Below are 22,278 nucleotides of genomic sequence, written 5' to 3' on the forward strand. Positions count from 1 at the left end.
CCTTACAGCCTCCCCTGGCATTCCCAGTACCCAGAGGCACAAACAGCCCCCCCCAGCCCAATAAATAGTGACTGTCTGTGGCACCTTACAGCCCCCCCGGCATTCCCAGTACTCAGAGGCACAAACAGCTCCCCCAGCCCAATAAATAGTGACTGTCTGTGGCACCTTACAGCCCCCCCCCCCCCAGCATTCCCAGTACCCAGAGGCACAAACAGCCCCCCCAGCCCAATAAATAGTGACTGTCTGTAGCACCTTACAGCCCCCCTGGCATTCCCAGTACCCAGAGGCACAAACAGCCCCCCCCCCCCCAGCCCAATAAATAGTGACTGTCTGTGGCACCTTACAGCCCCCCCTGGCATTCCCAGTACCCAGAGGCACAAACAGCCCCCCCAGCCCAATAAATAGTGACTGTCTGTGGCACCTTACAGCCCCCCCGGCATTCCCAGTACCCAGAGGCACAAACAGCTCCCCCAGCCCAATAAATAGTGACTGTCTGTGGCACCTTACAGCCCCCCCCCCCCAGCATTCCCAGTACCCAGAGGCACAAACAGCCCCCCCAGCCCAATAAATAGTGACTGTCTGTAGCACCTTACAGCCCCCCTGGCATTCCCAGTACCCAGAGGCACAAACAGCCCCCCCCCCCCAGCCCAATAAATAGTGACTGTCTGTGGCACCTTACAGCCCCCCCTGGCATTCCCAGTACCCAGAGGCACAAACAGCCCCCCCAGCCCAATAAATAGTGACTGTCTGTGGCACCTTACAGCCCTCCTGGCATTTCCAGTACCCAGAGGCACAAACAGCCCCCCCAGCCCAATAAATAGTGACTGTCTGAGGCACCTTACAGCCCTCCTGGCATTCCCAGTACCCAGAGGCACAAACAGCCCCCCCCAGCCCAATAAATAGTAACTGTCTGTGGCACCTTACAGCCCCCCGGCATTCCCAGTACCCAGAGGCACAAACAGCCCCCCCAGCCCAATAAATAGTGACTGTCTGTGGCACCTTACAGCCCCCCTGGCATTCCCAGTACCCAGAGGCACAAACAGCCCCCCCAGCCCAATAAATAGTGACTGTCTGTGGCACCTTACAGCCCCCCTGGCATTCCCAGTACCCAGAGGCACAAACAGCCACCCCCCAGCCCAATAAATAGTGACTGTCTGTGGCACCTTAAAGCAGCCCTCCTGGCATTCCCAGTACCCAGAGGCACAAACAGCCCCCCCCAGCCCAATAAATAGTGACTGTCTGTGGCACCTTACAGCCCCCCCGGCATTCCCAGTACCCAGAGGCACAAACAGCCCCCCCCAGCCCAATAAATATTGACTGTCTGTGGCACCTTACAGCCCCCCTGGCATTCCCAGTACCCAGAGGCACAAACAGCCCCCCCAGCCCAATAAATAGTGACTGTCTGTGGCACCTTACAGCCCCCCGGCATTCCCAGTACCCAGAGGCACAAACAGCCCCCCCCCCAGCCCAATAAATAGTGACTGTCTGTGGCACCTTACAGCCCCCCTGGCATTCCCAGTACCCAGAGGCACAAACAGCCCCCCCCAGCCCAATAAATAGTGACTGTCTGGCACCTTACAGCCCCCCTGGCATTCCCAGTACCCAGAGGCACAAACAGCCCCCCCCCAGCCCAATAAATAGTGACTGTCTGTGGCACCTTACAGCCCCCCTGGCATTCCCAGTACCCAGAGGCACAAACAGCCCCCCCCAGCCCAATAAATAGTGACTGTGGCACCTTACAGCCCCCCTGGCATTCCCAGTACCCAGAGGCACAAACAGCCCCCCCCCCCAGCCCAATAAATAGTGACTGTCTGTGGCACCTTACAGCCCCCCTGGCATTCCCAGTACTCAGAGGCACAAACAGCCCCCCCAGCCCAATAAATAGTGACTGTCTGTGGCACAGCAGGGACACTTTCAGTCCTAGAATGTCTCTGATTTCCAAACCGACCAGCCATAACCCTAATTGCACACATTCTATTTCACTCCCCCTCTAATCCTTGCACTGGGGAGCCGGGGCCCGTCCTTATAGCCAATAGCGGGGCTTGGACACATCCACCAGCTTACACGCTGACGACGCAGGAGTTATTACCAATCAGTGGCTAGATCCGGTTTTCTTACAGTGACTGGCGTATTTATCAGCCAACCAGCTAGCTAGCTGCACTAGGGTCATGTGAGCGTAGTTGCCACTGTCACATGACTGTTACCCAGATGGCAGCGATGGCGGAATGGGCTTTGCTCTCACTTCTCTTTCTGGTGGGCCTTTTCCCTGCAGCCCCGTCCCAGCAAGTACCCGTCCTGCTCTGGTCCAGCGAGAGGTGTGTATAGCTGTATATACGGGGGTCTCTCGGTGTATGTGTGACTGAGTGTGCCTATGGCCGTCAGCTCACCCGTAATATCCTCAGTTCCTGTAAGGGAGGGGAGAGTCAGCGTGAGACATTATTACTGGCTCTGTAGTTGGACTCTCGGGAGTAACTCTCCGACTGCTGTATGGGAATAGGTGGGTAGGCAGTGATGGCAGGTTGGGGGGTAAGTAGGTGGAGGGTAAGGTCAGTTGTGAGGGTGGGTGGGTAGGGTAGAGGGTAAGGTCAGTTGTGAGGGTGGGTGGGTAGGGTAGAGGGTAAGGTCAGTTGTGAGGGTGGGTGGGCAGGTTGGGGGGTAAGTAGGTGGAGAGTAAGGTCAGTTGTGAGGGTGGGTGGGCAGGTTTGGGGGTGAGTAGGTGGAGGGTAAGGTCAGTTGTGAGGGTGGGTGGGCAGGTTTGGGGGTGAGTAGGTGGAGGGTAAGGTCAGTTGTGAGGGTGGGTGGGCAGGTTTGGGGGTGAGTAGGTGGAGGGTAAGGTCAGTTGTGAGGGTGGGTGGGCAGGTTGGGGGGTGAGTAGGTGGAGGGTAAGGTCAGTTGTGAGGGTGGGTGGGCAGGTTTGGGGGTGAGTAGGTGGAGGGTAAGGTCAGTTGTGAGGGTGGGTGGGCAGGTTTGGGGGTGAGTAGGTGGAGGGTAAGGTCAGTTGTGAGGGTGGGTGGGCAGGTTGGGGGGTGAGTAGGTGGAGGGTAAGGTCAGTTGTGAGGGTGGGTGGGCAGGTTTGGGGGTGAGTAGGTGGAGGGTAAGGTCAGTTGTGAGGGTGGGTGGGCAGGTTGGGGGGTGAGTAGGTGGTGGGTAAGGTCAGTTGTGAGGGTGGGTGGGCAGGTTGGGGGGTGAGTAGGTGGAGAGTAAGGTCAGTTATAATGGTGGATGGGTAGGTTGGGGGAGTTCGAGGGCAAATTGGGGCTGGGGGGGTGTAGGGTAAGAGCAGAGCAGGGATGGGGTGTTTAGGGATATTGGAAGGGTGGCTACTAAGCGGCCTGGGAATCGGGGTGTAGGAAACTCACTGCAGTGTATTGGGGTTAAGGGCAGACTGGGTGGGGGAACAAATGATAAAAATAATGGGAGGGGCACTGATTGTGGAAGTAGCAGATCTCATGAATCTTGGCTGAGGAGAACTATTGGCTGCAGAGTGGTCCCCTATTGGCTGCAGAGTGGTCCCCTATTGGCTGCAGAGCGGTCCCCTATTGGCTGCAGAGCGGTCCCCTATTGGCTGCAGAACAGTCCCATCTTCTCCTTTGGGCCCCTCCCAATTTATGATTCTGTAACTTCCTCTTCTCTAGGTTCTCTAGTTATTTCAGAAAGGGCTGAACTGTGGCCTGAATATACTCTGGGGCCCTAAGGTGGGAGGTGTGGGGCCCTAAGGTGGGGGGTGTCGGGCCCCTCACTGGCTCGTGTTATTCATGGTGCACAGCACTAAGGAAGTTTTATTATGTGTCATTAGCAGCGCAAACTGCCTTCTCCCCCGTCATGTGGGCAGCAGGCAAACGTGGCAGTTGCTTTGTAATTCCCATGGCTGGCGGAATCTGGGGTATCAAGACTGTCATAGAGCTCCATGTACCTGCCTGAAATGGTTAGGGGAGGTGTATGGCGGGAAGTGTAAGGGCAATAGTATGGTGTAGTAGTGTGGCTGGGGCAGGTGCACGGTGAGAAGAGTTGGGACAGAAGTATGGTGGGAAGGGTCAGGGCAGTTGCACAGTTAGGGCAGTAGTATGGTGGGAAGGGTCGGGGCAGTTGCACAGTTAGGGCAGTAGTATGGTGGGAAGGGTCAGGGCAGTTGCACAGTTAGGGCAGTAGTATGGTGGGAAGGGTCGGGGCAGTTGCACAGTTAGGGCAGTAGTATGGTGGGAAGGGTCGGGGCAGTTGCACAGTTAAGGCAGTAGTATGGTGGGAAGGGTCGGGGCAGTTGCACAGTTAGGGCAGTAGTATGGTGGGAAGGGTCGGGGTAGTTGCACAGTTAGGGCAGTAGTATGGTGGGAAGGATCGGGCAGTTGCACAGTTAGGGCAGTAGTATGGTGGGAAGGGTCGGGGCAGTTGCACAGTTAAGGCAGTAGTATGGTGGGAAGGGTCGGGGCAGTTGCACAGTTAGGACAGTAGTATGGTGGGAAGGGTCGGGGTAGTTGCACAGTTAGGGCAGTAGTATGGTGGGAAGGATCGGGCAGTTGCACAGTTAGGGCAGTAGTATGGTGGGAAGGATCGGGCAGTTGCACAGTTAGGGCAGTAGTATGGTGGGAAGGGTCGGGGCAGTTGCACGGTTAGGGCAGTAGTATGGTGGGAAGGGTCGGGGCAGTTGCATGGTTAGGGCAGTAGTATGGTGGGAAGGGTCGGGGTAGTTGCACGGTTAGGGCAGTAGTATGGTGGGAAGGGTCGGGGCAGTTGCACGGTTAGGGCAGTAGTATGGTGGGAAGGGTCGGGGCAGTTGCACGGTTATGCTGTGTTTATATTGTAATTTGTTGCTATATTGACAGCTCCGTGTGGAATTCCCAGCCCAGTATACACAGTGGGCACATTGCTACAGATACTGAGCTCCAGCGCTACCTCGGCCCAGCGCTCACGAAGGGACCCCGCAATTTACTGTTATTCTTCCAGGATAAGGTATGTACCGTGTCCCTCCGAGGGAGTAATAACTGTTACAGTTGCACTTTATGGGGTTAGTACTGCACGTAGGAACAGTGTCTGGCAGTTACTATTAGCTGCCGACTCCTACCCTCAACCTTGTGTCGGCTGCCAGTTATCATCCCAACAGGTGGAAAACTTCCAGTCGAGTAACGATAATGTCTGTGCATGTAGTTGTATTGTGTGTCTGACCATATCCTTGGGGGGCCACAATGTATTTCCATCACTTTCGTACCATTGTTGTCTGCCAATTATTAATGGTCACACCCTCTGAAGATGAAAATCTGAACGTATATAGCCACCCTTAGCGTGAGTTGGTTGTACATAAGGGCAGGGGTTCCGGTTACACTGCTAGGGAACGTTACTGATAGTGAGTTGGTTACACTGCTAGGGAACGTTACTGATAGTGAGTTGGTTGCTCTGCTTGGGAACGTTACTGTTAGTGAGTTGGTTACACTGCTAGGGAACGTTACCGTGCCAATTACATTGCTAGGCGAGTAGTACCGATAGAACAGAGTTGGCTGCATGTGGGGCAGAGTGTTGGGGCAGTTTGCATTGCTAGCTAGATAATAGTTTTGTTATGGACACAGAAGCACAGTATTATGGGCAGTTACATGGCTAGGGAGCTAAATGCTCTGGCTATTTAGATTGCTAGGGGAATAATTCTGTCTATGGAAATATCTTGTGCAAATTTTCTCTTTCAGTTAAGCATCGAAGATTTTACAGCATTTGCGGGTGTTTACGGCAACAAACAAGACAGCGCGTTCCCTAACCTACAGGTAAATATCTCCCCCTACTATATATTTATTCTTCCAATTACAGGAACACTAGTGGAAGAGGATGATGCTGAACTTCACAGACCTTTGGGCTTACACTGGCCTTTTGGGATAGAGGGGGAGGCCGTGGCCAGAAATCTTTATCCTCCTTGGGGGGGGGGGGGGGGCATGGCATGAAGCTGAATGTGAGCAGCCAAAATGCCCATCATCGATACACTGTTAAATGCCAGAGACCGTGATACAACCTTGCCCCCCTTTGGAGAGAGACACAAGCAGTTCCCCCAGGTGTATGGGCTTGTTTTTGTATTGGGGGGGGGGGACATGGCATGAAGCCGTATGTGTAAGCTTGCAGTCACAAGGCCCATCATCGATACACTGTTAAAATGCCAGAGACCATGATACAACCTTGCCCCCCCTTTGGAGAGAGCCACAAGCAGTTCCCCCAGGTGTATGGGCTTGTTTTTGTATTGGGGGGGGGGGGACATGGCATGAAGCTGAATGTGTAGGCTTGCAGTCACAAGGCCCATCATCGGCATGCTATTAAAGGACAAGGCAATGCTAAATATATTTTTTTTTGCCTAATAAAAGAAAACTAAATTCTAAGCAGCTTTGCAACATACATTTATTACAAATTTGTAATGATTTTCAAGTTTTTTGTATATATAATTGCTATTAATTGCCTGTCCTTTCTATTCTCTGCCCTGGGGGCTCTGACTGTTGAAACAATGTAACACAAAGCAGCAACCTGACACACTTAACTTGCTGGAGGAGGCTGACAGTTGCAACATCGTTTAAAAAGTATCAACCAGAAGTTCAGCAAATGCTGCTTTCAATAGCAGTTACTGTACATTAACAAATAACTTTTAAAGCGCTACAAATGTGTAATTATTTGATATTGGAAAATTGCTTAGAATTATGTTTTCTTTTGTAATACAAAAAAATTATTTTTGGGGTTGACATGCCCTTTAAATGCTGTGATACGGCCTTGGCACTAGTAAGGAAGAAAGGCCCAATCTATCATGGTCATGTCATGGTCAAATACAGCGGGCCCAGTTTGTAAAAAAGACTGTGTGCCAATAATCTTAAATATTCCATATCATACCAGGCGTGAGTGATATGGTAAGATAACGCACCACAAGGCTTGAGTGCCTGGCTGGACAAGGTGCTACCCAGGGATGTGCAACACTGCTATCAGTCTACTCAGCCAGACACGGTAACAGAATACTCTAGGGATCAGATATTAGGGTGGTTTATGCCCGAAACGTTGCTGTGTGCACTTGAGTAAAGTCACTTTTTTTCTACAACATTTCCGGAGTGCTGCTGTTTTTTCATTTTATCCAGAATACTCTAGGGATCAGATATGGCACCTAATATCTCCAAAGGGGGGCAAGGTTGTATATCGGACCCTTACAAAAAGGAGCAAAGGAAAATTAGCAGCTAATGGTAGGGGGGCTTGGGAAAGAGATGCGCAGCGGCAAGAAGCTTTGGATGCTCCCCTGTAAGTGTCTGGGGGTTACACGCATACATTGCTCCACCTATACTGGCTCTACTAGCCTTACTACAAACACAGGGGCAAAACTAATTCGCCGAAAAAACGGCCTATAAAAGCTGTGTAGAATAAATGGAAAAGATCGCCGTCTGAACACCGGATATTACGCCGTTATTTTCCATAAGTTCTGGTGGAAAAAAAAACGCATAAAAAATTACGCTGCTTTTATGCCGTTTTTACACGGTGAAGCCTGGCGATGTGTGGAGAATTTTCTCTCCGTTTTTTACACAGCATAATAAATATGCCCCATAGTGTCCTGAATAAAATGTGTTCCACCCTCTCCTCATCCTCTCTGTGCAATTACATGGGGTGGGGAACATTATGTGTTCCAAGCTCCCCTCATCCTCTCTGTGCTATTACATGGGGTGGGGAACATTATGTGTTCCAAGCTCCCCTCATCCTCTCTGTGCTATTACATGGGGTGGGGAACATTATGTGTTCCAAGCTCCCCTCATCCTCTCTGTGCTATTACATGGGGTGGGGAACATTATGTGTTCCAAGCTCCCCTCATCCTCTCTGTGCTATTACATGGGGTGGGGAACATTATGTGTTCCAAGCTCCCCTCATCCTCTCTGTGCTATTACATGGGGTGGGGAACATTATGTGTTCCAAGCTCCCCTCATCCTCTCTGTGCTATTACATGGGGTGGGGAACATTATGTGTTCCAAGCTCCCCTCATCCTCTCTGTGCTATTACATGGGGTGGGGAACATTATGTGTTCCACTCTCCCCCTCATCCTCTCTGTGCTATTACATGGGGTGGGGAACATTATGTGTTCCACTCTCCCCCTCATCCTCTCTGTGCTATTACATGGGGTGGGGAACATTATGTGTTCCACTCTCCCCCTCATCCTCTCTGTGCTATTACATGGGGTGGGGAACATTATGTGTTCCACTCTCCCCCTCATCCTCTCTGTGCTATTACATGGGGTGGGGAACATTATGTGTTCCACTCTCCCCCTCATCCTCTCTGTGCTATTACATGGGGTGGGGAACATTATGTGTTCCACTCTCCCCCTCATCCTCTCTGTGCTATTACATGGGGTGGGGAACATTATGTGTTCCACTCTCCCCCTCATCCTCTCTGTGCTATTATATGGGGTGGGGAACATTATGTGTTCCACTCTCCCCCTCATCCTCTCTGTGCTATTACATGGGGTGGGGAACATTATGTGTTCCACTCTCCCCCTCATCCTCTCTGTGCTATTACATGGGGTGGGGAACATTATGTGTTCCACTCTCCCCCTCATCCTCTCTGTGCTATTACATGGGGTGGGGAACATTATGTGTTCCACTCTCCCCCTCATCCTCTCTGTGCTATTACATGGGGTGGGGAACATTATGTGTTTCACTCTCCCCCTCATCCTCTCTGTGCTATTACATGGGGTGGGGAACATTATGTGTTTCACTCTCCCCCTCATCCTCTCTGTGCTATTACATGGGGTGGGGAACATTACTTCACACACTCTGGTCCTGCCCTTCCTTGAAACCTTACTAGACACAAGTTCCATCATATATATGGACGCTGTGCTTTGAAGGGCTTATTATTTAGCTTTTTGTTCAGCAGCTCTCCAGTTTGCAAATTCAGCAGCTATCTGTTTGCTAGGGTTCATATTACTTCTACCCTTCCCAGTTCTACACCATACCTACCCTCAGTACTGATACTCTGTGCCTTCTACCCTTCCCAGTTCTACACCATACCTACCCTCAGTACTGATACTCTGTGCCTTCTACCCTTCCCAGTTCTACACCATACCTACCCTCAGTACTGATACTCTGTGCCTTCTACCCTTCCCAGTTCTACACCATACCTACCCTCAGTACTGATACTCTTTCACATTTTAATGGGTTACAGCCTGAAATTAAAATGGATTTAGTTGGGATTTGTACCATCTGATTTACACAGGGTACTTTAGATTGATTCAGTGCTTACCCCCCAGACTCAATCTTAAATAATTTGTGCCTCCAAAGTGTTTATCATGCTGCGTAATTCAAATGGTACAAACTAAATCCATGTTAACTGCTAAAGATAGGAAATTAGGGTTGTGAGAAAGTTTACATTTATTTTCTATTCAAGTACATAATCCTTTTAATTGATGTGTTTTGCACTTTTAGAGCATTGTCGAGTCATCCCCCTCTTCCCTGGTCCTGCCGTCAGTGGACTGGTACGCGGCTAACATGTTGCCCACATACCTGAAGGAACGGCTTGGAGTCAGTCCTCTGCATGTAGATCAGTCCACTCTCATGGAACTGAAGCTGAATGAGACTGTCCCCTCTCTGCTTGTTGTCCGGTTGCCCTATGGGAGCAGGTAATGTAACAAGCATTAGTTATGGCAGCAGTCTGTGAGCTTATTGCACTCTCACTGGCTTGACTGTATTATAGGATGTTATTTCCCATTGTACTACCCTAACCCTATCAGTAGTGTATCTAATGGGTATACGGTAAGGTGTCCTTTCCCTGGTACTAACCGTGTGTAGTGTATCTTATGGGTATACAGTAACGGTAGGCAGTGTATCTAATGGGTATACAGTAACGGTAGGTAGGGGTGTATCTAATGGGTATACAGTAACGGTAGGCAGTGTATCTAATGGGTATACAGTAACGGTAGGCAGTGTATCTAATGGGTATACAGTAACGGTAGGCAGTGTATCTAATGGGTATACAGTAACGGTAGGCAGTGTATCTAATGGGTATACAGTAACGGTAGGTAGGGGTGTATCTAATGGGTATACAGTAACGGTAGGTAGGGGTGTATCTAATGGGTATACAGTAACGGTAGGCAGTGCATCTAATGGGTATACAGTAACGGTAGGCAGTGTATCTAATTGGTATACAGTAATAGTAGTATTAGTAGGTAGTTTAGATACAGATCTTACAGTAACATTCCATATCCGTGTGTGCTCTCTTGCAGTTCTGGTTTGCTGGCAGCTAAAGATGTTCTGAGAGCTAACGGTAAGTGGTTATATAATAGAAAATAAAGTGGGCCTATTTAAAAGAAGGCAGAGAGTTTCCTCTAAGGATCCCCAGGTATGGATCTATAATGCCATATAAAAGAACTGGAGATCATTTGGAGCTAGGGCGATTATTACATTGCAAAGTACCAACATAAAGTGCCCTGCAGCACTGAGCAGTGGATTTGCTATGGGGTGTGGGAATACAAATGACAAAGCGGAGTAAAGAGAATGTGGCTGCTCACCTGGCCCCCTGCTATGAGAAATGGGCAAGAAATATTGTCCTTGACTGATTTAGGAACATAGGTGCCATACTGGTTGCTACTGGCAACTGCATTTGTGCAATCGGCAAAACAGTCTAGTACAAAGTAAAAAGTAATAGTACATACTGCTGTATATTCTATCTGCCCCAGCTGTCAGCCATTGCTTTTTTTTTCCTGTAAAAAAGCTAAATATGTGCAAGAAGCACTATGTACTGCACACCCCGCTGACTTATATATTGATCCATCCTTGAGTCATTTCCCATTTGTTGACCCCCTCCCAGCATGTACTCACCCATTCACTACCTATTACCTGGTATTGATCCCTTCTTTGGGGCTGGCCCCTCCTGCCCCATTATTGCAGGGGCCGGCCCCACCTGCCTCATTTTTCCAGGGGCCGGCCCCACCTGCCTCATTTTTCCAGGGGCCGGCCCCACCTGCCTCATTTTTCCAGGGGCCGGCCCCACCTGCCTCATTTTTCCAGGGGCCGGCCCCACCTGCCCCATTACTGTATATGAGGGCCCATTCCTAGCTTCCTCTCCCTCCCCGGCAGTTCAGTGGCTTATGTGCTGACCCCCATGAGCTAATTATCCGTGGACTTACCTATGTAATGGCTTCTCCGTCACGAGTTAGCATGAAGAGCAGTGCTAGATCTGATTAGAGTAGAGAAGCTGCCATGTTGAATATATGTGGTGCAGATATCTGTGTCTGTCCGTCTGTCTGTAATCAACACTGTGTTTCTCCCTACAGACCAAGCAATAGGGCAAGTACTGAGCACGCTAAAGTCAGAGGGTGTGCCCTATACTGCTTTGCTGACTGCACTTCGCCCCTCACGGGTAGGTGAAAGATTTATGGGGGATATATAGGCTTTAAGTCTATTATTTCCTTTAGACAGACTGAATGTGTTTTATTATGGTTGGGTGATGGCCCAGGGCATGTCCGCAGTGAGAGAACATGTCACTCAAAGTATTCTCACTATCTCTAGTAACCAGTTCTGCTCAGGGCTAGAACAGCACTTACAATAAAGCAAATAGGACACTTACCCCCACTGTCAAAACAGGCTCTTAGTTCCTCAGGAGCAGTAACCCATAGCAACCAATAAGATGTTTACTTTTAAACAGTAAATGCTACTTGCTGATTGGTTTTTATGGGTTTCTGCTCCTGGACAAACTTAGTGCCTTTTTTTTTACATAACCCCATTTGTGTATTTGTGAGATTTAATGTACTGGGCACATTTGTATTTAAAGGGTCAGCATTCTGTTCCAGAGCTTCGGCTGTATTTTCAGGCGCTGTATGTATGTATATCTTTATTTATAAAGTGCTACTTATGAACGCAACGCTGTACAGTAGAATACATTAATACAAACAGGGGGTATTAAAATAGATAAATACAAAGTATTACAATAAACACAAATAACAGTTGTTATAAGAGAAGAGTCAAAGACACAAGAGGATGGAGGTCCCTGCCCCGTAGAGCTTACAATCTAGCTGTGCATTTATATACCTATGATTTGGGATTTTCACCTTTGCCTGGAGACTAAGGAACCCCTCTGGCTGTGCAGGCAGAAACCAGACTTGCAGACAGCGCAGTATGGCAGCTCCCATGAATAGGAACATGCAGGACTGCTGTGCAGGTAGCAGCTGTGCCTTTGGGTGATACTTTCCCTTTTTCCCTCAAGTGATTACCCTAGTAAGAGAATTAATTGATGAAGCAACAGGAGCACTAAGTGGGACTTGCACATCTTTTATGTCCTCTCCAGGTTATCAAAGAGGCCTCATTAGCTGTGGGGAACCTTGGGCGCCAGTTACTTGCCACGGCACAGCCTACACCAAGCTATCCTCCTGTGGCCTTTAACAGTAGCCGAAACACACCGTGCATCCTATTCTGGGCTACCAATGTCTCTGTGACTGTGGACGATGTGCAGGTGGATCTGACTGACCAGACCTTTACTGCCAGTAACCTGGATCTGACTGGGTCTCTCTGTAACGACATTAATTCCGTGTAAGTGTACAGCATAACATGAAAGAAAACTCACTATGGCACTTCCCACGGTGCCCTGTATTGGTCATGGTCAAAATTGTTGGCACCCCAGAAATTTTTCCAGAAAATCAAGTATTTCTCACAGAAAAGTATTGCAGTAACACATGTTTTGCTATACACATGTTTATTCCCTTTGTGTGTATTGGAACAGAACAAAAAAGGGTGGAAAAAAAGCAAATTGGACATAATGTCACACAACTCCAAAAATGGGCCGGACAAAATTATTGGCCCCCTTAACTTAATATTTGGTTGCACCCCCTTTGGAAAAAAATAACTGAAATCAGTGGCTCCCTATAACCATCAATAAGCTTCTTACACCTCTCACCTTGAATTTTGGACCCCTCTTCCTTTGCAAACTGCTCCAGGTCTCTCTTATTGGAAGGGCGCCTTTTCCCAACAGGAATTGTAAGATCTCTCCGCAGATGTTTAATGGGATTTAGATCTGGACTCATTGCTGGCCACTTCAGAACTCTCCAGCGCTTTGTTGCCATCCACTTCTGGGTGCCTTTTGATGTACGTTTGGGGTCATTATCCTGCTGGAAGATCTCGGACACAAACCCAGCTTTCTGACACTGGGCTCTACAGTGCGACCCACAATCCTTTGGGAATCCTCATTTCATGATGCCTTGCACACATTCACCCAGTGCCAGAGGCAGCAAAACAACCCCAAAACATCATTGAACCTCCACCATATTTCACTGTAGGTACTGTGTTTTTTTCTATGTAGGCCTCATTCCGTTTTCGGTAAACAGTAGAATGATGTGCTTTACCAAAAAGCTCTATTTTGGTCTCATCTGTCCACAAGACGTTTACCCAGAAGGATTGTGGCTTACTCAAGTACATTTTGGCAAACTGTAGTCTTGCTTTTTTATGTCTCTTTGTCAGCAGTGGGGTCCTCCTGGGTCTCCTGCCATAGCGTTTCATTTTATTTAAATGTTGACAGGTAGTTCACGCTGACACTGATGCTCCCTGAGCCTGCAGGACAGCTTGAACTTCTTGTTTGGTGCTGCTTATCCACCATCCGGACTATCCTGCGTTGCAACCTTTCATCAATTTTTCTCTTCCGTCCACGCCCAGGAAGATTGGCTACAGTGCCATGGGTTGCAAACTTCTTGATAATGTTGCGCACTGAGGACAAAGGCAAATCTAGATCTCTGGAGATGGACTTGTAACCTTGAGATTGGTGATATTTTTCCACAATTTTGGTTCTCAAGTCCTCAGACAGTTCTCTTCTCCTCTTTCTGTTGCCCATACTTAGTGCGGCACACACACACACACAGACACACAATTCAAAGACTAAGTGAACTTCTCTCCTTTTTATCTGCTTTCAGGTGTGATTTTTATATTGCCCACACCTGTTACTTGCCCCAGGTGAGTTTAAAGGAGCAAACAAATCATTGTTTGAAACAATCTTATTTATCCACAATTTTGAAAGGGTGCCAATAATTTTGTCCAGCCCATTTTTGGAGTTTTGTGTGACATTATGTCCAATTTGCTGTTCCAATACACACAAAGGGAATAAACGTGTAAGCAAAACATGTGTTACTGCAATACTTTTTCTGTGAGAAATACTTGATTTTCTGGAAAAATTCTGGGGTGCCAACAAATTTGGCCATGACTGTATATCACCATACGATTGCTCAGTAGGCTCACGCGTAAGGTTATCGTAGGGTATTCGTAGGGGTAGCAGGCTGGTAGGCTAGGGAGGCTCTCTGCCAGTCCTGAGCTTATTGGGATGTAGGGATAGCAGGCTAGTAGGCTAGGGAGGCTCTCTGCCAGTCCTGAGCTTATTGGGATGTAGGGATAGCAGGCTGGTAGGCTAGGGAGGCTCCCTGCCAGTCCTGAGCTTATTGGGATGTAGGGATAGCAGGCTAGTAGGCTGGGGGGCTCTCTGCCAGTCCTGAGCTTATTGGGATGTAGGGATAGCAGCTGGTAGGCTAGGGGGGGCTCTCTGCCAGTCCTGAGCTTATGGGGATGTAGGGATATCAGGCTGGTAGGCTAAGGAGGCTCTCTGCCAGTCCTGAGCTTATTGGGATGTAGGGATAGCAGGCTGGTAGGCTAGGGAGGCTCTCTGCCAGTCCTGAGCTAATTGGGATGTAGGGATAGCAGGCTGGTAGGCTAGGGAGGCTCTCTGCCAGTCCTGAGCTTATTGGGATGTAGGGATAGCAGGCTGGTAGGCTAGGGAGGCTCTCTGCCAGTCCTGAGCTTTTTGGGATGTAGGGGTAGCAGGCTAGTAGGCTAGCGGGGCTCTGTGCCAGTCCTAAGCTTATTGGGATGTAGGGGTAGCAGGCTGGTAGGCTCTCTGCCAGTCCTGAGCTTATTGGGATGTAGGGGTAGCAGGCTGGTAGGCTAGGGAGGCTCTCTGCCAGTCCTGAGCTTATTGGGATGTAGGGGTAGCAGGCTGGTAGGCTAGGGAGGCTCTCTGCCAGTCCTGAGCTTATTGGGATGTAGGGATAGCAGGCTGGTAGGCTAGGGAGGCTCTCTGCCAGTCCTGAGCTTATTGGGATGTAGGGATAGCAGGCTGGTAGGCTAGGGAGGCTCTCTGCCAGTCCTGAGCTTATTGGGATGTAAGGATAGCAGGCTGGTAGGCTAGGGAGGCTCTCTGCCAGTCCTGAGCTTATTGGGATGTAGGGATAGCAGGCTGGTAGGCTAGGGAGGCTCTCTGCCAGTCCTGAGCTTATTGGGATGTAGGGGTAGCAGGCTAGTAGGCTAGGGAGGCTCTCTGCCAGTCCTGAGCTTATTGGGATGTAGGGATAGCAGGCTGGTAGGCTAGGGAGGCTCTCTGCCAGCCCTGAGCTTATTGGGATGTAGGGATAGCAGGCTGGTAGGCTAGGGAGGCTCTCTGCCAATCCTGAGCTTATTGGGATGTAGGCATAGCAGGCTGGTAGGCTAGGGAGGCTCTCTGCCAGTCCTGAGCTTATTGGGATGTAGGGCTAGTAGGCTAGGGGGGCTCTCTGCCAGTCCTGAGCTTATTGGGATGTAGGGATAGCAGGCTGGTAGGCTAGGGGGGCTCTCTGACAGTCCTGAGCTGGGATGTAGGGATAGCAGGCTAGTAGTCTAGCTTCTGATTGACTGCTAACTTGCCCGCTGTGAGTCACTATTGAGCTCTAGTAGATTAACCATTATGTAGCCACTGATCTAGTGCCAGTTATACCCACATGGAAAGTTGCTTGTATTTAGTTGAATTTCCGTGAGGAATAATCTCCTGTTTATTCTGTGCCCTAGATTGGCCATAACCTACAAGGAAGCAGTGAAAGGAAATCCCCTAACATTGCGGTGAGTATTGGAACATTGGGTTGGGCCCTGAGACACTAGTAAAGGGCCACTATACTAATGAAGCATTAGCCCTGAGCATTGGCCTGATTGTGGCTAATGCAGCAGACATATGCAACTGATTGCTCCAAAGGGCCAGTCCGTAGTAACTGGCGCTGTTTTTGTGTGCAGGTTTTTTCTTAACAGGCGCTTTTACCCCGTCTCTGCCCGCTTCTGGTTCACTCTGAGCCAGGTGGAGATAATCTACAGTGGGAACACGGCTACCTTTCTTGCCCCTCAAGTGAACGCCCCCAGTAACTACTCCTTCCATTGCCAGTACATTAGTAGTTGGCCAACGTTTGGCTCTGTGCTTGTGAGCAACACCAGCAAGGATTCGCCCGCCTCCAAATGGCAGCTGCACATAGCTGAGTTCCAGGTAGGCACCTTCCCTGCAGCAGAGCCGGTGGGAAGTGTATGGATAAACAGCTTTTATTGCCAAGAGTAAGGCAGCCTGTAAAGGGGACCTGTCACCCAGACATAAAAGGCTGTATAATAAAAGTCCTTTTCAAATTTAACATGAAACCTAAATTTCTTTTTTATTAACACACACATACCCATTATAAATGCATTTAGACATCCCAGCTGTCAATCATATATTGCTTGCCCCGCCCCTATGCCTCACCACCATCCCTCCTTCCTTCCTTGCAATCTAATTGGGCAGGCAGTGGCATTGGGCATCAGACCCCCCATTCTAGCACATACACAAGATTTGGGGGTGATACTAAACTTGCCTTAATAATGGTTTCCACAAAATGGCACCGGCCTGCTTTCTGTCAGTGTCATCAAGGAAACGTGATTTGAAATTTTTATAGTGCAAGTGAAGTTTATCTTGCTTGACAAACACAATAGAAAATAATTTGGAATTATTTCTTATGGTGACGGGTCCCCTTTAATTGAAAGATGGGGGGGGGGGGTCACATCACTTACCTGGATTATTCATACAATGGGGTGATAAGTGAGGTGTGTGTGTGTGTGTGTGTGTGTGTGTCTGTGTGTCTGTGCGCGCGTGTGTGTGTGTGTGTGTGTGTGTCTGTGTGTCTGTGCGCGCGCCTCTGTGTGTGTGTGTGTGTGTGTGTGTCTGTGCGCGCGCCTCTGTGTGTGTGTGTGTGTGTGTGTGTCTGTGCGCGCGCCTCTGTGTGTCTGTGCGCGCGCCTCTGTGTGTGTGTGTGTGTCTGTGCGCGCGCCTCTGTGTGTGTGTGTGTGTCTGTGCGCGCGCCTCTGTGTGTGTGTGTGTGTCTGTGCGCGCGCCTCTGTGTGTGTGTGTGTGTCTGTGCGCGCGCCTCTGTGTGTGTGTGTGTGTCTGTGCGCGCGCCTCTGTGTGTGTGTGTCTGTGCGCGCGCCTCTGTGTGTGTGTGTGTGTGTGTCTGTGCGCGCGCCTCTGTGTGTGTGTGTGTGTGTGTGTGTGTGTGTGTGTGTGGTGTGTGTCTGTGCGCGCGCCTCTGTGTGTGTGTGTGTGTGTGTGTGTGTGTCTGTGCGCGCGCCTCTGTGTGTGTGTGTGTGTGGGTCTGTGCGCGCGCCTGTGTGTGTGTGTGTGTGTGTGTGTGTGTGTGTGTGTGTGTGTGTGGGTCTGTGCGCGCGCCTCTGTGTGTGTGTGGGTCTGTGCGCGCGCCTCTGTGTGTGTGTGTGTGCGCCTGTGTGTGAGCGCGCACAAACTAATATACATGTGTGCACAGCATTACAGGACGACTCGATATGTTACCGTATTACCCCTAATACCTGCACCCTTTCCCATCCCCAGATCCAAGGTTTCAATGTGACGGGCATGGCATTTTCCTACGCCAGTGACTGCGCCGGCTTCTTCTCCCCTGGCATTTGGATGGGGCTCATCACCACCTTGCTCTTTGTCTTTATCCTGACCTATGGGCTGCACATGGTTATGAGCCTGAAGACTATGGATCGCTTTGATGATCCCAAGGGCCCAAGCATTGCTGTGCCCCAGACAGAGTGATTGGCATAGGGCACTTCTCAAGCATTGCTGTGCCCCTGTAGGACCAATCCCCTGATCTGTGACCAATCAAGTACAGTGGTGATTACATGTGTGTTCCTGGGAAAGAAATGGGGACAGATTAGTAGGAGGTTGTTCTGGTCCTGTGTCCATTCCTACCATTGTGTTCTGGGCACTGGATTAGGTCTCCACTTGGGTTTTTCTGTCCAGTTCCTCCTGGAACCCCCATTTTATGCCCAAATGCTCTTTGATGTTTCTTAATGTCAGTTCACTGGATATTGATCCCTTTCTCCCTATTCCCTATGCTCCCTAGGAAATGCTGAATTAATTCCTTTGCTTTGCATGCAGTGTCCCCACAAGGGAGTCCGTATGTCCATTGCCGGGCTGTCTGGGGGGGGAGGCAGTGATCCATTTGATGTATATTTTCTCATAGGTGTGTATATATATATATATATATATATATATATATATATATATAGTACCAGGCCAGTGGCTTGTATTTATTTCTCATTGGGGCCAGTGTGAGACATCCAGCCATTCTTTCAGTGCACAGCTAAGCGGCCATGATGGAAACGCAAGCGCTGTACCATGTGGGGTACTGCCCCCTAGGGTGCTGTTACTCATTACCACGCGGGTTACTGCCCCCTAGGGCGCTGTCGCTCATTACCACGCGGGTTACTGCCCCCTAGGGCGCTGTCGCTCGTTACCACGCGGGTTACTGCCCCCTAGGGCGCTGTCGCTCGTTACCACGCGGGTTACTGCCCCCTAGGGCGCTGTCGCTCGTTACCACGCGGGTTACTGCCCCCTAGGGCGCTGTCGCTCGTTACCACGCGGGTTACTGCCCCCTAGGGCGCTGTCGCTCGTTACCACGCGGGTTACTGCCCCCTAGGGCGCTGTCGCTCGTTACCACGCGGGTTACTGCCCCCTAGGGCGCTGTCGCTCGTTACCACGCGGGTTACTGCCCCCTAGGGCGCTGTCGCTCGTTACCACGCGGGTTACTGCCCCCTAGGGCGCTGTCGCTCGTTACCACGCGGGTTACTGCCCCCTAGGGCGCTGTCGCTCGTTACCACGCGGGTTACTGCCCCCTAGGGCGCTGTCGCTCGTTACCACGCGGGTTACTGCCCCCTAGGGCGCTGTTGCTCATTACAAGGCTGGTTACTACCCCTAGAGCACTGTCATTCATTACCATGTGGGCTACTGCCCCCTAGGGAGCTGTCACTCATTACTATGTGGGTTACTGCCCCTATGGAGCTGTCACTCATTACCATGTGGGTTATTGCCCCCTAGGGCGCTGTCGCTCATTACCCCCTAGGGCGCTGTCGCTCATTACCACGCGGGTTACTGCCCCCTAGGACGCTGTTGCTCATTACCATGTGGGTTACTGCCCCCTAGGGCGCTGTTGCTCATTACAAGGCTGGTTACTACCCCTAGAGCGCTGTCACTCATTACCATGTGGTTTACTGCCCCTATGGAGCTGTCACTCATTACCATGTGGGCTACTGCCCCTATGGAGCTGTCACTCATTACCATGTGGGCTACTGCCCCTATGGAGCTGTCACTCATTACCATGTGGGCTACTGCCCCTATGGAGCTGTCACTCATTACCATGTGGGCTACTGCCCCTATGGAGCTGTCACTCATTACCATGTGGGTTACTGCCCCTATGGAGCTGTCACTCATTACCATGTGGGCTACTGCCCCCTAGGGCCTATCGTTCATTACCACACGGGTTACTGCCCCCTAGGGTGCTGGCGCTCATTACCATGTGGGGTACTGCCCCTAGGCAGTGGCTTCAGGTTATTCTTGCCCTGAGCCCCTGTGTGTGGCACCGTAACCTACCTGGGCTGGCAGTCACATGCTCGTGGGTAAGTGGTACACTGCAGGAATGGCAGATTAATGTTGGTGTGTGTATGTGTGTGCGCGTAACCCTTCACTGTATAACCGAGAGGCAAATAAAAGTGTTTTGTGCTTTGTGTTTCCCGTCTGTGGCCCCAGTTATTTCCAGTTTCACTTGTTTCCTACCAGTATCATAGAAGGGGCGCCGCTGGTAGGAGAGCCTCGTGGGTAGATAAATGGATACACTTGGCAATATGTGGCCCTGGCTGGCAGAGAGAGAGAGTTAAATAAGATGTTTATCTTACAGTTACCCAGTAGCCATTTGTACTTCTTTGTTGTATTTTACTTTTTGCTTTGCTGCTCTTCAGTTATCTGGTTGCTATGGTTCCACTGACCTTAGCAACCAGACAGTGGCTGAAATGGCAGCAGCCTTGATCCTGTTTTGGGAAAGGATAGCATTAGGGTGAGTTTGATAGGCACACATAAAAGCCAATCAGTGACAGCGAGCAACATGCAGTAACCAATCGGGCCCTTGCTTTCAGTACAAGCTACCCTCTCGTGCTTTGTTATCAGGGTTAAACCTGCCCTGTTACCGTGTAACTACCTACAGGCCTCATTGGCACAACCCAGTTCCCTAGGTAAGGGCTGGCACTGAGTCACTAAGGTGCGCTCGGCCTGTTAGCTGCACGGGGAGGGCACCATTAGTGCACGTTTAGTAGTGAGGGAGGTAAGTGGCCGGGGCCAGCAGCAGCTTCTTTATATGAGATACCCTCACTGATTCGCTTATACAAGATCTTCTTCCGCTGTGCCCACCTATGGGTTAATCCGATTGGTTCAGGGACTGCATCAACAAGTCCATGTGGCCCCTGTTCCGATGGAAATATCAAACCTGTCCGATGGAGATCTGCCCGATTTCAGGCCAGATGTGGGTCGGGGAGACCCATTAGTGGTGCCCCATACATGGGCAGATAAGCTGCGCAATCATCCTAAAGGGCCAATACTGGCAGCTTCGCCCCATGGATGGCCACCTTAACAGGCAGGACTCCCAATGAGAGAGGGGTAATTGGGCAGATAACAGGCAGGACTCCCAATGAGAGAGGGGTAATTGGGTAGACAACAGGCAGGACTCTCAGTGAGAGCAGGGTAATTGGGCAGATAGCAGACAGGACACCCAATGAGAAGGGGTAATTGGGCAGATAGCAGACAGGACACCCAATGAGAGGGGGGTAATTGGGTAGATAACAGGCAGGACTCCCAATGAGAGAGGGGTAATTGGGTAGACAACAGGCAGGACTCTCAGTGAGAGCAGGGTAATTGGGCAGATAGCAGACAGGACACCCAATGAGAAGGGGTAATTGGGCAGATAGCAGACAGGACACCCAATGAGAGAGGTGTAATTGGGTAGACAACAGGCAGGACTCTCAGTGAGAGCAGGGTAATTGGGAAGATAGCAGACAGGACACCCAATGAGAAGGGGTAATTGGGCAGATAGCAGACAGGACACCCAATGAGAAGGGGTAATTGGATAGATAACAGACAGGACTCCCAATGAGAGAGGGGTAATTGGATAGACAACAGGCAGAACTCTCAGTGAGAGCAGGGTAATTGGGCAGATAGCAGACAGGACACCCAATGAGAAGGGGTAATTGGGCAGATAGCAGACAGGACACCCAATGAGAAGGGGTAATTGGGTAGATAACAGGCAGGACACCCAATGAAAGAGGGGTAATTGGGCAGATAACAGGCAGGACACCCAATGAGAGAGGGGCAATTGGGTAGATAACAGGCAGGACTCCCAAAGAGAAGGGGTAATTGGGTAGATAACAGGCAGGACTCCCAATGAGAGAGGGGTAATTGGGCAGATAACAGGCAGGACTCCCAATGAGAGAGGGGTAATTGGGCAGATAACAGGCAGGACTCCCAATGAAAGGGGGGTAATTGGGCAGATAACAGACAGGACTCCCAATGAGAGAGGGGTAATTGGGCAGATAACAGACAGGACACCCAATGAGAGAGGGGTAATTGGGCAGATAACAGGCAGGACTCCCAATGAGAGAGGGGTAATTGGGCAGATAACAGGCAGGACACCCAATGAGAGAGGGGTAATTGGGCAGATAACAGGCAGGACTCCCAATGAGAGAGGGGTAATTGAGCAGATAACAGGCAGGACACCCAATGAGAGAGGGGTAATTGGGCAGATAACAGGCAGGACTCCCAATGAAAGGGGGGTAATTGGGCAGATAACAGGCAGGACTCCCAATGAGAGAGGGGTAATTGGGCAGATAACAGGCAGGACTCCCAATGAGAGGGGGGTAATTGGGCAGATAACAGACAGGACTCCCAATGAGAGAGGGGTAATTGGGCAGATAACAGACAGGACACCCAATGAGAGAGGGGTAATTGGGCAGATAACAGGCAGGACTCCCAATGAGAGAGGGGTAATTGGGCAGATAACAGGCAGGACACCCAATGAGAGAGGGGTAATTGGGCAGATAACAGGCAGGACACCCAATGAGAGAGGGGCTATTACACAGATAACAGCCAGTGCCCCACCCTCCCATCTTTAGCCCCCCCAGTATCCCTTGCTGGGAAGATGCAGACGCGGAAGGATCTATTTTCACAGCCGCATAACTAAGGTCA

General features: G+C 50.3%; 1 protein-coding gene across 1 annotated transcript; it reads left to right on the top strand.

Annotated features, from left to right (window-relative positions):
* The first annotated feature begins 2,203 nt into the window (after positions 1–2,203).
* atp6ap1.2 (ATPase, H+ transporting, lysosomal accessory protein 1, gene 2) lies at positions 2,204–19,777 on the top strand. The gene is given in 10 exon segments (NM_001130370.1): positions 2,204–2,315; positions 4,821–4,947; positions 5,673–5,747; positions 9,408–9,601; positions 10,205–10,245; positions 11,255–11,340; positions 12,265–12,506; positions 15,771–15,821; positions 15,990–16,233; positions 17,596–19,777. Coding segments are annotated over 10 exon segments (1,368 nt in total). The 5' UTR covers positions 2,204–2,217; the 3' UTR covers positions 17,806–19,777.
* Positions 19,778–22,278: the final 2,501 nt, after the last annotated feature.

Source organism: Xenopus tropicalis, chromosome 8, assembly GCF_000004195.4.
Source record: "Xenopus tropicalis strain Nigerian chromosome 8, UCB_Xtro_10.0, whole genome shotgun sequence".
NCBI lineage: Eukaryota > Metazoa > Chordata > Amphibia > Anura > Pipidae > Xenopus > Xenopus tropicalis.